We start from the raw sequence: 16,207 nt of genomic DNA, 5'->3' as shown, positions 1-16,207 counted from the left end.
GTTTTATAATAGATGTGCGTTTAGGACCTAATAATTACAAAGCCTCTGCCTTGGTAGATTCAGGAGCCTCATCTTGTTTTTTAGATGAAGAATTTGCTAGATGTCATAGAATATCATTAATACAAAAAACTAAACCTGTACACGTAGAAGTCATAGATGGTCGTCCGTTGTCTTCTAGAGATGTAACTCACGAAACACTTCCTGTAGATGTAGTAATAAATGGTCATAGTAGTTGCGTAATTTTTAATATAATTAGATCTCCCTCTAATCCAGTAATTTTAGGCTTATCATGGTTAGAAAAGTATAATCCTCGAATAGATTGGATTTCTCGTAAACTTGATTTTCCTCAGAGCATTAGTAACAGTTCTATTAACCAAGTAAAAAACCATGAGTCTAGTATAGTAAAACTCACACCTATAGGTGCAAAAGCATTTATACACGCAGCAAAAGAAGGATCAACTTTTGCTATTTATGCTGCACCTATTTCTGAAAGCGTAAAGACTTCAAGTGACATTCCAAGTCAATATCAGGATTATCAAGACGTTTTTGAGAAAAAGAATGCAGATATTCTTCCTGAGCATCGCCCATACGATTGTGCAATCGATCTCAAGGAAGGAACTCAGCCACCATTTGGACCAATTTACAGTTTATCGCAAGATGAGTTGGCTGAACTCAAGACATATATTGACGAGAATTTAGCGAAGAATTTCATACGCCATTCAAAATCTCCAGCAGGAGCTCCAATTTTATTCGTAAAGAAAAAAGATGGATCTTTACGAATGTGTGTTGACTATCGAGGACTCAACAAGATCACAATCAAGAACAGGTATCCATTACCTTTGATATCAGGACTCCTTGACCAGTTAAATCATGCTAAGATCTATACAAAAATAGATCTAAGAGGAGCATATAATCTAGTACGGATCAAAGAAGGAGATGAATGGAAGACTGCGTTTCGAACCAGGTACGGGCATTTTGAATATAATGTCATGCCTTTTGGACTCACGAATGCACCAGCTGCTTTTCAACATCTCATGAATGATGTATTTCATGAATTCTTAGACAATTTTGTCGTCTGCTACCTAGACGATATCCTGATTTATTCTAAGAATGTTGAAGAACATGAAATACATGTTCGTCAAGTATTACAAAAACTCAGAGATGCAGGATTGTATGCCAAGATGGAAAAGTGTGTATTTCACACTACTCAAGTTGACTTTTTAGGATACATCATTTCAAATGATGGTCTCATGATGGATTCTAAGAAAGTCCAAACAATCATGGATTGGAAGATTCCAAAGACTATGAGAGATGTCCAATGTTTCTTGGGATTTGCCAATTACTATCGGATCTTCATCAAAGACTTCTCACGAGTTGCAGCTCCACTTACACGCTTGACTAGTAGAGATAAATTCCAATGGAATCAAGAAGCGGAAGCAGCATTTGAAGCCTTGAAGACATCGTTTGTCTCTGCACCAGTCTTATATCGTGTTGATTTTTCCAAGGCATTTTTTATGGAAACAGACGCATCGGATTTTGCCTTGGGTGCAGTTTTATCACAAATGGGAACAGATGACAAACTTCATCCGATAGCTTTTCATTCAAGAAAATTCTCAGCAGCCGAGATCAATTATGAGATCCACGATAAAGAACTTCTTGCAATCGTGGATTCCTTTTAAGAATGGCGTCATTATCTAGAAGGTGCTTCTAGTCCAGTCACTGTATATACAGATCACAAGAACCTCGAGTATTTCATGTCAGCACGCGTGTTGAATCGTCGTCAAGCTCGTTGGAGTATGTCTTTGTCAAGATTCGACTTCATTATCACTTATCGGCCAGGAAAACAACAAGGTTTGTCCGATGCCCTGTCTAGACGTTCTTATTTTGCACCAAAAGAAGGAGATGCAGCTTTTGAGCAACAAAGAACGGTCCTCTTGAAACCGGAGCAATTTCATCTCCGAGCAGTGAAATCAACATTGACTGTTGATTCAACTTTTCTCAAGCAAATCCAGTCCAGTATGTCCTCAGACCCTCTTGTTCATGATATCGAGAATAATTCTTCCAAGTCTCATGATTCTTCTAAGTTCGAGTTCAAGAATAATCTATTATATTTTGAAGGACGCCTATATGTTCCAGAAGGAAAAGCACGTTTGCGTGTTCTTCAAGCACGTCATGACTTTCCAGCAGCAGGGCACTTTGGATATAATAAGACTCTGGAACTCATATCAAGAGATTTTTGGTGGCCACAAATGTGGAAGTCAGTCAAAGACTTTGTACAATCATGTGATATTTGTTCAAGATCAAAAATTCCTCGACATCGACCTTACGGACTTCTTCAGCCATTACCTATACCAGAACAACCATGGTCTTCTGTTTCTATGGATTTCATCACAGATCTTCCAAACTCAAGATCTTATGATTCTATATTTGTGATAGTAGATCGTTTCACCAAGATGGCACATTTTATGCCATGTACAAAATCTATCACAGGTGAAGAAACAGCTAAGCTTTTCATTGGTAATATCTATCGCTATCATGGATTACCTAAAGATATCATATCGGATAGGGGAACTCAATTTGTGTCGAGATTCTGGAGGACTCTTTTCAAGATTTTAAAAGTGGACATAAAGCTATCTTCAGCTTTCCATCCTCAAACTGATGGACAAACAGAGCGCGTAAACCAAGTCTTGGAACAGTATTTAAGGTGTACCATCAACTACCAACAAGATGATTGGACAAACCTTCTGCCATTGGCAGAGTTTGCTTATAATAATATGGTACATTCCTCCACGCAACAAACACCTTTCTTTGCCAATTATGGCTATCATCCACGACTTGATACTTTTGATTTTTCAAAAGTTGATAATCCTGCAGCAGAAGATATGGCAAATCGGTTGTCAGAGTTACATGCAATAATGAAGGCGCAGTTGAAGAAAGCTCAAGAACGACAAAAGATAAACGCAGATCTATATCGTAAGGAGCAACCACAGATCAACGTCGGTGATAAGGTATGGCTACTTCGTCGCAATATCAAGACTACTCGACCTTGTGACAAGTTGGACTATCGTAGGCTTGGCCCCTTTTCTGTTTCTGAACAGATCAACCCAGTTGCATATCGGTTACATCTACCGGAGTCAATGAAGATCCATCCTGTATTCCACGTGTCTCTTCTTGAACCATATAAGACAGTGGATATACAAGGAAGAAGACAAATGCCACCGCCTCCTATAGAAGTAGATAATAATGAAGAATTTGAGGTGGAAGAGATATTAGACTCAAGGCGGCGCCGAAATAAGCTGGAATATCTTGTTCATTGGTGCGGATATGATATTAGTGAGCGCACATGGGAGCCATCCAGGAATCTAGCAAATGCATTAGCTAAAGTCAAAGTTTTTCATCAACGACATCCATCAAAACCAAGATGAAAACCTCTCTTATAAAAGAGACAAGATTGAGGCAAGATAACATTCAATTTCCTATCCTTGTTTGTAACTTCTTTGCATTTTGTGACGCTAATTAGATGGAGAGCCAACAACCAGCGGATTCAACTCAAGAACCTTCGTTTGCTGACTTACCGGATGAGACATTGCGATTGTCACAACCTTCAAGATGACGCAACCGAGATGAATACCCTCAAGAACGACATGTTCTTCCTCGAATAGATGGTGAGATACAACGCGTTTGGTATCACGACCTTGGAAGAGATTCTCGATGTTTGGTGATATTATTGGAGATAGGAACGACTCTTGATGGTGTTTCAAATGTATTATTTAAAGGAAGTTATGAAGGCCTCAACAGTGATCAAATAACAGGGTGGTCTTCTCGCCCTGGAATGGGACACTATCGATGGCTAAGAGGACCCATCAACTATCTTCGAAGAGAACAAAGATCAGAGTATGTAGCAAATATAATTCGCCGCATATTAGATTTTCTCAATATATAATCACCGCTCCTCGTGGAACTCGTCCCTAGAAGGGGGGGTAATGTCACGGACATACATATAATTACCTATATGAATAGATAAAAGTATGTAAAAGTAGATAAAAGTAGGTTAATTGTGTAATATCTTCTAGAAAAGCTTCTTAGAAGCTTCATAGACGCTGCTTTGACTTTATAGGAGTCTATAGTTGACTTTTAGGTTAGAAACTTGGTCAACAAGTTAGCCATGTGCCACGCATGTTGGAAGCTTAAAGAACAAGCTAACTACGTGGTCCATCCATAGAAAACTTGCCTTGCAAGCAAAGGCATGTGGCCTAGAAAGTCAACATATATTGGAGGTCTTATAGAACATCGCCACATGGCTTCTAGTTAGATAGTATATATAGAGGCAAGAGTGAAGCCCTCTTCACTCTTGTCAACTCCTTTCTTGCTTCTAGTCTAGTTTCAAGGGTCTCTAGTTTTCTTGTATTTTGGCAATAGCCATTCTAATTTCTTTCTTAATATACATATTTCTATTTTGTCCTATTTCTTTGAGAAAAGTCTCACTTACTCTTTAGCTTTCATCGAGTTCTTGTCCTTGACACCAACAATGTCAAATCTCCATGTCATAAATAACTTAATACCTAATATAATAGATAATATAGGAAAGATTATTTTTAAAATAATTTTATTTTAAAAAATATATATTATATATATTAAAAGATATATGATTTCTAATATTTTTTATATATAAGGTATATGAATTGTGTATTAAATTGCATATATAATGATATATAAGTAAAAAAATCTAATTTTGATCTTTAAATATTAACACAAAATAAAATTAATCAAAAAATCAAAAATTAAAAATTAAAAAATATATAAAAATATTAATTTTTAAAATATTAAAATTGAATTGAAGCTTAATTTATATTTATTTTATATACATAAATTTTAAAATTCTAACAACAAATTAAAACACAAAAAATTTATTTAATTCTTTTGTTAGTATAAAGTATTAGTTTTACTTTAAATAATTTTAAAATTTTATTTCATGATTAAAAAAAGTACAAAAATGATTCTTAGTTTCAAAATTTATTGTTATTATTTCTTTTTATATCACTATTGTAAGTAATTATTTTATGCTACAATCCAATATTATTTTTGGTTCCAATTAAAGTCATTTTTCATAGAATGCAAATAAGTAGTATAATTGTGAAAAAAACAATTGTTGACAATGTGAGTTTGTATTTTTTTTCTTTGTTAGATAATTCTAATATAAAATATCTAAATACTTAAAATTATATAAGATTATGTATTTAAAATTAAAAATATATTATCATTTAAAATATATATATATGACAAAATTTTATTTGTAATTCAATTATATGTTTATAAATGAATAATTAAGAGTAATATTTGATTGTATTTAATTTATATTAATACCATGCATATATCTTTTTTTTGAGATTACATTTAATTTAAAAAAAATTAAGCTTAAAAATGTAATACTTTTAGGTTTTTAGACTATCCAATGTTAGTAACTTTGGATATTTTTTAAAGTATTGTTCTAACATCAATGTATTTAAATGAAATAAATATTTTTTTTGATTTTTAATACTTAAATAATCAAAATAAATTTCATTTTTAAATCTAAAAGGATTTATATTCAATTTTTTGAATTAAAATTTGATCGTTCCAATGATTCAGGGAAACATAGAATAAAAGATGAGTATGTCTAATTAATAAAAAAACTGAAATTGTTATACTTATATAAATTTTGGATTTATACTTCTTTTTTAAATTTAATGCACATTGTAAGATGTATAGTATGTTGAATCTAAATTCCGTTCATCTAAACGATTTCTTAAAAATCATTTATTTTACCCATTTGCATATCTTTTTCTATAAGATAAATAAATAAGTAAATAAATAAATAGTTGATGAAAGCCTAAAACGACATAGTGCATCACTTCACACAGAGCGTCTATTTCCAATCCAGTCAATATTTTCCCAAAAAAATTCGACACACACCCCCTGGTAACGAAGTGACGAGAGTTCGAATCCGATCCGACGCCTCGAAAACGATAGGCCCCGCTGTGAACAAGTGGTGGTAACCCACTTCGCGATGGGGGCGTCGAGAGATGCATTCGTCATTTCGAACCCCGGCGAAGCTCTCCCCCGATCCGAGTAGAGACGAAGAAGATTTTGAAGAAGTGGACGAAGCAAAGCAAAGGAGGAGGAGGAGTTATCAAGACCCCATTGCGCAATCGGTGTCGGCGCAAATGGCGGCGAAGAAGATGTAGTCAACTCACACGTAACAGTTGCAGAAGGAGAAAAAAAGAGAAACGAGAGAATAAAATAAAATAAAACTCGAATGTAAAGAAAGAAACAATGGAGGGTCGGGAGAAAGCGAGGAGGAGGGACAATGTAGTAGTAGTGTGGAACGAGCTCACTGACTTCTCCTCCTCCGTTTGGTTGTTGTTTATTGTTGTTTTGTTGTTCGTGGTGGTGGTGGTGCAAACTCCTAACTGACTGCCTGGGCGAGGAGAGGTGGGGAGGTGGGGTAGTGGCGTCGATCGTTGTTGCAACATTTCTCTATCGACAAAAATGGTCTTGATGAATTGGTCCACCAGGTGATAGTTGCTCCGCCCCGCTCCGATGCGCCCCGGGACTGTAATGCTGGTGGTGACGACGACAACGACGAAGACCGATGCAGATGACCTGTTGCAGACTCGAGCATCTGTTTGGATACTCTGTGGATGACGCCACGACGGATACGGGTTGTTGTTGCCATCCGCTTATCAACCAACGTCACGACGCGCGGGGCCGACGCCGCGAGCTCATTAACTCGTCGGAAATCTGGTGCAGGGTTGGTTTAGTCGGTCTTTCGAATTCGCTCTCGCATTTCGTAAGTGGGTCCTTGAAACGCAGGCGGGAAGGGAAGTGTGCTCGACCGAACTAGCACACTGAGGATTCAATGGGGCCTGTGGGAGGTGAATCGGAGGAGGGTGTAGAATTCGGCGAAGAAGTTTCAAGTGTTCTCAGTCGCTGATAGTAGCATCAAGAGGGAGGGAGGGAGGGAGGGGTCGTTGCGGGGCTCCTTAAATTGCAGGCGGTTCGTTGTCGTAGAATTACGGGTACTGTTCCAGGGCTGAAGCATTCGGTGCCTTTTCGGGACTTTTATTGATTTTTTATTCCACGGCAATTGGGCTGTCACTTGGGTTTTTCCTTTTTTATGTGATGCATTATGAGAGGGACGGGTATGATCCGCTGTTGCGGAGAGAGGGTGGAAGCGCTTGGGGTTCTGGAAGTGGGATTGGAAGTTGGCATGGCTAGGGAGAAGAGGATTGTGCGGGGAGGTTTGTACTGAAGAGAAAGGTGTGTTTCAGGCAGGAGGTAGTCAGGAAGGGTTCAGGGACTTGGCTGACAGTCGTGGATTGTTTGCATTCGTCGTTGTAGAAGGCATTCCTTCAGAGAGGTTGGACCTGCATTTGATTGCACCATGGGCTGTTTCCACTCCAAGAAGAATAAAGTGCCGCCGGGTTATGAGGATCCTAGTATTCTTGCAAGCGAGACAACTTGTGAGTGGTATCTCGACCTCTGACGTGTTTTCAGATGACATTTCAGGCATACTGAGCCGTATGCTTTGAAGTGAGGTTTGATTATGGGGAGATCAGCAGGAGAATCGTGCATTTAAATTCGCCATTAAAAGAGGGAATGGTATTGTCTCTGTATATAAAATCAATCAGCGCTTAGATGTGTATTCATGGAAGTACGGCGTATCTGAGGTGCACGACCGTTGAAATGATGTGTTGTCTGTGTGGACAGTTAGTGTGAGCGAAGTAGAGGCGTTGTATGAGCTGTTCAAGAAAATTAGCAGCTCAGTAGTCAACGACGGGCTCATTCACAAGGTTTTAATTCATGCGATTCTCCTCCAATTCAAAATGAATGTGTTGAAGATTGGGGTGTAGTTGCAAAGAGCGTTGGCTTGTCAGGGTTAAACTGACTTTGAGTTAGAGCTCAAGGTGCAATTGTAGGATGAAATATGAATATCGTGAGCCGGTGCTCATGCTTCAATTTGTGATACAAAGATATTGTGGTTCTTTCATATTGAGTTACGAAGGCTGATAAGGATTTGACCTGATTCTTGCGATTCCCTTGATCCTGTACAGGAAGAGTTCCAGCTTGCCCTCTTCAAGAACAGGAAAAGAGAGAATCTCTTTGCAGATAGGGTAATCACCAAAACCCAGAGTCATAATTTACTGGCTGAACTGATCTTGATTTCTGTAAGGCCACATGTTATGTTGGAAAGATTACTTTTACTACTATTATTAATAACAATCATCATATTATTATTATTATTTTTATCAATCAAACCACGCTCTTACTACGCGTTAGACGCAGCATTTTCCCTAGTTTGTGAAGTCAGTCAAAAGTCTCTCCGATCCGTTTCTATTCTAACATACTTGTTTCTCTAGGTTTTTGATTTGTTCGATTTGAAGCAGAATGGGGTGATCGACTTTAGTGAATTTGTCCGCTCTCTCAGTGTATTTCACCCAAATGCACCCTTGGAAGACAAAATTGTTTGTAAGTCTCTTTCCCTTTTCACAATTTCGGGAGGGTCTGTGACGTCTTTTGAGTTGTTAGCGCTTGTTCTCGAGTCATGTTTTTAACCCTAAATTTTCGTTGCCAGTTTTACTTATGCTTAGAAGAGGAATCTATTGGAATCATTTTTGGTTCTCACAATGTCAACTCCTTTGGGGTTGGTGCAGTTGCATTTAGGCTCTACGATTTGCGACAAACGGGATATATTGAGCGTGAAGAGGTATTGTAGTGTAATTTGTTGAATCTCTTTTGGGAGTTTATTTTGTGAAGAGTTTGTTTTCCACTTTTTTTGAAGTCTTTTAACGTGGCTCTGTAATGGTGTTGTCTTTGCATCGGCAGGTGAAGCAAATGGTCGTAGCCTTGCTGTCGGAGTCTGATATGAAATTATCTGACGAGGTGATCGAGAGCATTCTGGACAAGGTAGAGTGTTCATTGGATTGTGCATTTTTGATTTGTCAATTACAAAGAATTAATCTCAAGGACGCTGCATTCTAGGTTCATCATATTATCCTTCCTGCTGTTCATTAATTCTCATTCGGCAGACTTTTGTAGAGGCTGATACCAAGCACGATGGACGAATTGACTTGGATGAGTGGAAAAGCCTTGTGTTACGGCATCCTTCTTTGATGAAAAACATGACATTGCCTTATCTCAAGTATACTCTCTTACTCAATACCACATTACTGGGCATTGTATGTCATTTTCTTAGGCGTTTGCTTTGTAAATGGACAAGCAAATCATGCTTGCGTTGGTTGGATATTATCCTGTAATAATTTGCTTGTGTTGTTGGCAGGGATATTACCACCACATTTCCCAGCTTTATCTTTCACTCAGAACTGGATGATGGCAGTGCCTAATATTTTCGCACTGTGTAGTATTATGTGGTGGAGAATACTGTCGTTGAACGTTTTAATCTTCACTAGGCTTGCCATATCAAATCTCACAGGTCTAATCACATAATTGAATTGTGATTGTGGGGTTATTAGGTAGTCACCCCATTATTCACAACACAAAAAGGGAGCTGATCAGGGGAGGCGTGCTCATAAAAATCGTATTTCAAGTGAAAGTGGATTAAGTCTAATTCTAGAAAATGTTTTTACGGCAGGTGTCAACAATGAGAGGTATATAAACATCTAATAATAGAAAGTTTTACCATATTTGTAATTCTGCAAGTGAACGTATTTTAGACAGACGTAGTGTCTTTTCGCGAAACCATGTAATCACCCTATGTACTTTTCTATTATGTATTGTATGCATTGCAAAATATTTCGGGCCTCCGAGAGACCTTGTTTTCAACCAATTATCACACCGTTCAAATCTCCATGTTGAAGTAAATTGTTTTCAGTGCAATCGTAAAGGTCAAATAATGATATGGGAAAAATTGATGCGTTTAGTTTCTAAGGAAAAGCTTCTCTATTACTTCCTTGATGTCCGCGCACGGTATGGTGACGAAGGCAGCTCCAGCTAACCCTTTAAGGGTTTTAGCAGCAGACCTTGGTACCACACATTTTTTGAACCCCAATTTTGCTGCCTCCAGCAACCGTCTTTCCATTTGTCCAACCTGAACAGGGGATAGAGGACGCTACACAAGATCAGACGTAACTAAGCTTCGAACAATAGATTATTGTCAAATACCAAAAAGGAAATGAAAACAATGTTGACGAGCAAGTCTTTACCGATCGAAGTTCACCACCCAAGCCAATTTCCCCAATAAAAGCCATCTCTCGATCCACAGCTTTCTCAAAGTAGCTGCAACAATGATTCAGCGTAGCTTGTGGCAATGTGGTAACTTGACTAAATAATGGCAGGGAATACTCTGACTTAAAAGACAGGGAATCATTGGACGGAAAACTAAAGGTTAATAAAAAGCGTAAGCAGAAGCATGGCTAGTGGAATTTGGAAACATATGGTGATTAATTTCTGATCAACGTACTAACAAAAATCCTTTCAACCTTTTGCACTTAAGATGGGTAGTTGAAACAATAGTTAAGAAAGGAAACAGACCTGCTGCAAATTGCCACAGCAATTGCAACATCGGCTGCTGGCTCTCGCAATTGCAATCCACCGACCACATTTATGAAAACATCCTACAAGTACACATAATGACATATGAGCTTTTCTAAGTCAGCTTGCATCAATGATCTCAGAGCTCGATAATGCTACCTTGGTAGTGATGGAAAATTATTTGCATATAATAGAACCACAATGTGAGTTGGAAAGTAGTAAACGTGGTTAGTGTCGAGTACATATTCAAGCTGCAGCACATCCCGCAGTGACATAAACTCACCTGATTTGAGAGCCTCAAACTTGCTTGCTTAACGAGTACCTGTATGATGTCATATCTGAGCTTAAAATAGGCAAAAACTAGGATAATAAGAACAAATTACAACAAATTCCTGTTCTCACAGTAAGTTTCATGAACAGAACACAAATAACAGGGAAAAACTTACTGCAAGGAGGAGAGATAGACGCTGAGCATCAACACCATTTGCGGTTCGTCTTCCTGGTTGCTGTCCAACTGATGAAGTAAGGGCCTACTCGCATCACAGAAGAAAACATCAGACCTGTTTGGAAGCCTTATATGAAGCAAGTCAAAGACCCAATTCTGTATAAGTTATCAAGCTTGTGTCATGTACATCTGATTCGTTAAAGAAGCTACTCTATCCTATTAGAATAAAATAAGGTCTACTAGAGGTGTATCATGTGTGTCAGGTCGAATTCATTTACAAAAAGTAATCCTACAACACGAAATACAGGTGTGAAAGGACCTCTTTTGAAGGTAGAATGGAAGAAGATTCGAAAATAAAAGCACCTGAACTTCAAGGAGAATGGGACGAGAGCCCTCCATGGTTACAGCCACGGCAGCAGAAGCTGCATTTGTAAGATTCTCGTTGCGGGCACTGAGGAAAAGTTCACTAGGAGATGCAACGGCTGCTAGCCCTTCTTGTACCATCTCGAAGACTCCCACCTAAAATGTCAGTCATGTCACCAGCTGAATTTCCACAGAAAGAGAAAGAAAATTACCTCAATAATAGGTCAAGGGATCTCAATGAAAAAGGATGACGAGATATTGTAGTTACCTCGTCAGTAGAGCCGTAACGGTTCTTGACAACTCGTAGAAGCCGGTGTGATTGTAATCGCTCACCCTACATAATTAAATTTTGTTGAGTTTAGTAGCAAGGTGATCGCATGAACCCTGGATGCTCTAATGACATATACATGCTGTTAGTCTTGAGTTGAACACATCGTAGAGTAAAACGCCATTGAAAAAAGAAAAAGAAATGACACATTGATGAACAAACTGCCGATTGAACTCAACAAGATGAATGAGCAAGTGACAGAGGAGTTCACTGGGAGGAAAATTATTCTACTGTAGTAGGCGATGAGGTGACAGGTAGCTTAAAACATTTTCAACAGTCAGCTTGATTCTGTGTCAAAACTTGCAGTGTATAATCTACAAAACAAGTTCCATATGGAAATTAAAATAACAAACCTCCATATAAAGCACAACATCGACCACATGCTCTAATATTTTAGGTCCTGCAATATCACCGCCTTTGGTAACATGCCCCACCTGCACACAAATACCCGACAAAATTCGGATAGCGGTTAAAAATGCAAATATTCATGCCTACATGTTAATTCACACCATAGAGCTGCAAACAAAATTTGTGCCGGACTGGATGACTTTATTTCTGTTAAGAGCCAAATAGCAACTATGAAATTGTCATGTGAGCAGCCACTGAAAAAAACGAGTACGTTGGACTTCAATTTATCCAGTGGAAATAGGAGCCTACCAAAAAAATGGGAATTTTGGTTTCTTTCGCAGCTCTCAATAGTGCAGTGGCGCATTCACGTACCTGCTCTTTTATTCAGTATACAAGTTTAGGTCACAGCAAGTCTATAAGATACGATAACATGAAGTGATGACGAAACGCACATAACATTTCGATCGCAAGGACGTGTACACGAACGGCCCAAAACACTGGTGGTTCGTTTTTTTTGATCTTCAAAAACCGAATAGGATTAGCTACTTTTCTGAAACTCATTCTGAAATGAATATCACTTGTCCCTACCAAGATGCACTCAGCAGTAAAGGAAGATGAAGTTACAATAGTACCAGTAGGTTACTTCCTCAAAGGTGAAGAAGAGCTGATGACTAACCTGGCTGACACTTCCAGCACTGCCATTAGCTTCTGCAAGATAAACAGTTTGTATCGAGTCCACAATGACAGCCCGGGGCTGAATCTCTGTTATTGAACCTATCACCAGCTGCACATTATAAGCATTATAAGTTCCATACCGCATTCTTCTTCAAATGCTTACACATGAAAAGTAAAATTGAAGAAATCAAATAGTTGTAAACAGTAACAGATAAAATGGATTCGCTCGTTAAAGACATCAGGAATCGCTCCCGTTCCCACTAAATGTTCCTTTGTTGGACTTGTTCATCGCCATGATAAATCTTGCGAATAGAATAACTGTCGGGCATGCTAAATTTCAAGGCTGTTTACACAAGGTGATGTGAACAGCTATTAGACAAATCTGAGTGGTAAACAAAGTGAACCTCTAGATCGGTTGCTGAATACAGGAAAAGCTCATGCGCTGTTATATTCAATCGGTCAGCTCGGTTACTTATTTGCTCCACACTCTGTTGCCCACCCATACAGTGCAAGAGATAATCAAGAAGCAACAAATGTAGAATATTCTTACGTCACATCCATTCATTGTGAAATTCTAAGCAAAAATAGTCGAAATAGATGTACAACGAACAGCAACAAGAGTATTCAATATTCTTCCTAAAAAGGAATCGACTCACCTCTTCTCCTGAAACATACAGAACAGGACCAGGACCTTGCTCGTCAGTGCCCTTTGCAATAAGGCCAGCTACCTGACCATTTAATCTAGCAATTAGTAATGATCTTATATGAGTCGTTATAAAAGTCAGAATGTCTTCCAATCATCTTGTCAAGCAGATCATCTTAAAAGAGGCACATGCAAAAAAAACGGCCAATTCAACAAGTTGAAGGAATTCGATTTCACACAAGGAAACGGAGACTAAGACCACCTGTAGTAGTAGAGTGCTTTTGCCGACACCAGGATCCCCACCTACGAGAATCAATGACCCTGAAAAACCACCCGGATACCAAGTCACATCCATAGCGTCTACAACCTGTTTCTGTACCCTAGAACAAAACTCTAGTTTCAATTCATTTAATAACTGTAGACACGAGAGATGAGATAAGTTTGATTGGGACCTGGCACAAGGCCTCCGCCCAATACTCTTCCAATCTCCTGTCCAGTATCTCCCTGCCTGCCAGATTTGCAAAACAGATAGGTGACCACTTCCTCTTCAATAATGTAAAACTCATAACTCGATTTCTAAAAAAACGATCGTATACAACATTTCGCAAAGGAGAAGAATGGACTCCGATTCGTACAAAGGTAGACGCCAATGTAGCTGTGAATGACCTGCGGCCACATCGGACAAGCGCTGAGGGCCACCACCGACACTCTCAAGCCAGGCCCTCCCACCTGCTCGTGGGGATTTTTTCACAGTTCCATTAGCTTGAGACAGTACTAGATTTTCCACTGCCCTTGCTCCAGCTCCCCCTCTCTTACCAGCATTACCTGTATGCTCCTTAAACTCCTTCATCGAGTTCATTGCTTTACAATTTCTACATTGACCCCACCATTGTGTATATGACTCTCCACAATCCTCACACACCCAGTGTGTTTTAGTCTTTGCAACCGCCTTCTTACGCCCTATGCCCGTGAAATCTCGGCTCCCGCATGCGAAAATTTTCCTCTTGGCCACAAACCTAAAATCTATACACGACTGCCTACTGAACAAGAGATTCCCGGATGTAAGTCTTTGAGAACTTAGGTCGCGAGGCGCAGAGATGCGATCCCGAAACCTTACCTTATCAGATTGAGCATTTGGAAAGGAGAATTCATTTGCTCCCGGTGACCAGCTGCATTTGCAGTCCCTCAACGTGACAATTCGAGGTTGTGTCTGTACAGCCCGAGAACTGAACTTCGTACAAAGTGAAACATTTAGTGAATGTAAAGCCCCAACTATATAGAGTCCTCGCATCGCGTCTCTTGCTAAAACGGTACCCAGAAAGCAATCCTCAAACTCCAAAAACTGAAATCCAAAAATTAAAACCCTAAACCCAAACCATGCATTTCAACTCTTGGCTAGATTTGTGCAACCCCTTCACGACCACCTTCAAGCGCACACTGTCTTCGAGAATGACACAGATGAATGAATGCAGAATGAGGCACTAGAATGCCACCGCCGAACCAAACTTCTGAAATCAAGGTTATAAAGGTCTAGATCTGCACCGAATTCTCAAAATAATCTCCAGCTCCCATCAAGTGATTGCAAATAGCCTAGAAAAGCTCGTGGCACTTCCTTACAGCTTCCGTTAAAGCCTACACCCTACTCTGTTTCCTCAACCTAAGCCCCGATACAATCGTAACTCACACCAACCACGAATTCGCCACATGTGAGTTGTTTCAAGAAAAACTGCTCGTAAGTAGCATGAGTTTATCTGCGGATACCAGACTTGAAAGTTTTGATAACACTGGTGTGACAATTTGCAGACGAGTCACACAGAGCGTAGGAAAAATCGCAGATGCAGAGATCGTTGTTGTAAGTGCAATTGCATCATCTATGAAGATTGCCCAATGCACCCAAATTGTCCTACTACTATGAAGATTGTACTGGGTAGGTGACAATTCATCACCATCACCAATTCCTACGAAATTTCAAACAACTTTATAAGCAGCTCCTGTCGCATTATCTATAGAAGCTCGGTAGTGGGGTTAATCCAGGCTTTCACTACAATTTTCAAGCCCACAAAACCGCATGTCTGATATGGGCAAGAAAGACTTCTACATTCCAATGCGTGGAGGCATCACTTGGGAGAAAAAATCCCTCATTCCATCAGAATTAGTTTTACACAACCTTGACGGTGGCTGAATTGCCCATATAGACCATGTACGAGTACTGGTTAGCTTTAGATTGAGGGGGACGCTTTCCCAGATTCTATAAATTCCAGAACCTGTAATAGCCAAAATTAGAAGAGCTAGATTCAACGGTGAGTTCAGAGGCCAGTAAAAATATCCTTAAAAACCACCGACACCCTCTGTCTATAGACTTCACGGAATCAGAACTTTGCCTTCTCATTTAGGGTTTGGTCCTTTTCCTGCGTCGTTGCGCAACCTGGTGGTTTCTCGCTTAGAATTTGATTTATCTCTATGTATGAAAAAATTGAAGTCAACCAGCTAGTGTCGTGAGGGATTCTTCGCCTGTATGTCTTGTGATTTATGTAGTTTACATTGCTGAATTCAGCGTGATGAATTCTTGGAATTTAATGCTCTTGGTAAGTTTTAGGGAGGTGACTTTTGATCCAAATTCATGCATGGTTGTGTTCTGCTACTCGCCATGATGCTACCGACGAATTAGGTGGTAGATTCATCTCTAAATTAATTTGAAATGATAATGTAGTGTTTCTGGTTGTCGTCGTGATATTTGAACAAAACATCTTGTTCAAAAAATCATTTGGGTGCTCCTTTCCCTTTTCGACAAAGCTTTTCGTAGGTGAAATGTTTCTTTACCATCAACTTTTGCAACATAGAAGAGCTGATCATAGTCACTACTCTAGCAGAGGCA

The 16,207-nt window shown here is 39.2% G+C and overlaps 2 protein-coding genes across 3 annotated transcripts; one reads left to right on the top strand and one right to left on the bottom strand.

The window, feature by feature from the left end:
* The first annotated feature begins 6,388 nt into the window (after positions 1–6,388).
* On the top strand, positions 6,389–9,826 carry LOC112286004 (calcineurin B-like protein 3). 2 transcript variants are annotated; one of them, XM_024527490.3, is made up of 9 exons: positions 6,389–7,058; positions 7,381–7,502; positions 7,750–7,832; positions 8,094–8,153; positions 8,400–8,508; positions 8,694–8,746; positions 8,866–8,946; positions 9,069–9,181; positions 9,320–9,826. In XM_024527490.3, the coding sequence occupies exons 2-9, from the start codon at positions 7,424–7,426 to the stop codon at positions 9,381–9,383; spliced, it is 642 nt and encodes a 213-aa protein (XP_024383258.1). In that variant the 5' UTR covers positions 6,389–7,058; positions 7,381–7,423; the 3' UTR covers positions 9,384–9,826. The 2 variants fall into 2 exon arrangements, with proteins under 2 accessions (XP_024383258.1, XP_024383267.1); XM_024527499.3 differs by lacking the exon at positions 6,389–7,058 and having other exon boundaries at positions 7,160–7,502; positions 9,079–9,181.
* Positions 9,827–9,851: 25 nt separating this feature from the next.
* LOC112285994 (uncharacterized) lies at positions 9,852–15,481 on the bottom strand. Its single transcript, XM_024527466.3, has 15 exons — positions 13,968–15,481; positions 13,785–13,840; positions 13,595–13,653; positions 13,346–13,417; positions 13,094–13,177; positions 12,691–12,798; positions 12,324–12,386; positions 12,020–12,100; positions 11,607–11,672; positions 11,339–11,494; positions 10,977–11,060; positions 10,814–10,852; positions 10,531–10,613; positions 10,203–10,275; positions 9,852–10,087 (listed from the first exon to the last, which is right to left on the bottom strand). Exons 1-15 carry the CDS (start codon positions 14,621–14,623, stop codon positions 9,917–9,919), a joined length of 1,851 nt encoding a protein of 616 aa, XP_024383234.1. The 5' UTR covers positions 14,624–15,481; the 3' UTR covers positions 9,852–9,916.
* Between the last annotated feature and the right edge of the window lie 726 nt (positions 15,482–16,207).

Source organism: Physcomitrium patens, chromosome 1 (assembly GCF_059467195.1).
Source record: "Physcomitrium patens ecotype Gransden chromosome 1, ASM5946719v1, whole genome shotgun sequence".
NCBI lineage: Eukaryota > Viridiplantae > Streptophyta > Bryopsida > Funariales > Funariaceae > Physcomitrium > Physcomitrium patens.
Note: the sequence above shows the minus strand (reverse complement) of the source record. Positions and strands in the feature narration are given on the sequence as shown.

What these genes read in the sequence shown, in the direction of transcription:
- LOC112286004 (XM_024527490.3), top strand. Translation starts at nt 7,424, where the DNA reads ATGGGCTGTTTCCACTCCAAGAAGAATAAAGTGCCGCCGGGTTATGAG. An exon ending in GATATATTGAGCGTGAAGAG is followed by an intron (nt 8,747 to 8,865) that starts GTATTGTAGTGT and finishes TTGCATCGGCAG; the next exon opens with GTGAAGCAAATGGTCGTAGC. An exon ending in ATGACATTGCCTTATCTCAA is followed by an intron (nt 9,182 to 9,319) that starts GTATACTCTCTT and finishes TGTTGTTGGCAG; the next exon opens with GGATATTACCACCACATTTC.
- LOC112285994 (XM_024527466.3), bottom strand. Translation starts at nt 14,623, where the DNA reads ATGCGAGGACTCTATATAGTTGGGGCTTTACATTCACTAAATGTTTCA. An exon ending in TGTATGTTTCAGGAGAAGAG is followed by an intron (nt 13,178 to 13,345) that starts GTGAGTCGATTC and finishes GGTGGGCAACAG; the next exon opens with AGTGTGGAGCAAATAAGTAA. An exon ending in GCTGTGGCAATTTGCAGCAG is followed by an intron (nt 10,276 to 10,530) that starts GTCTGTTTCCTT and finishes TCATTGTTGCAG; the next exon opens with CTACTTTGAGAAAGCTGTGG.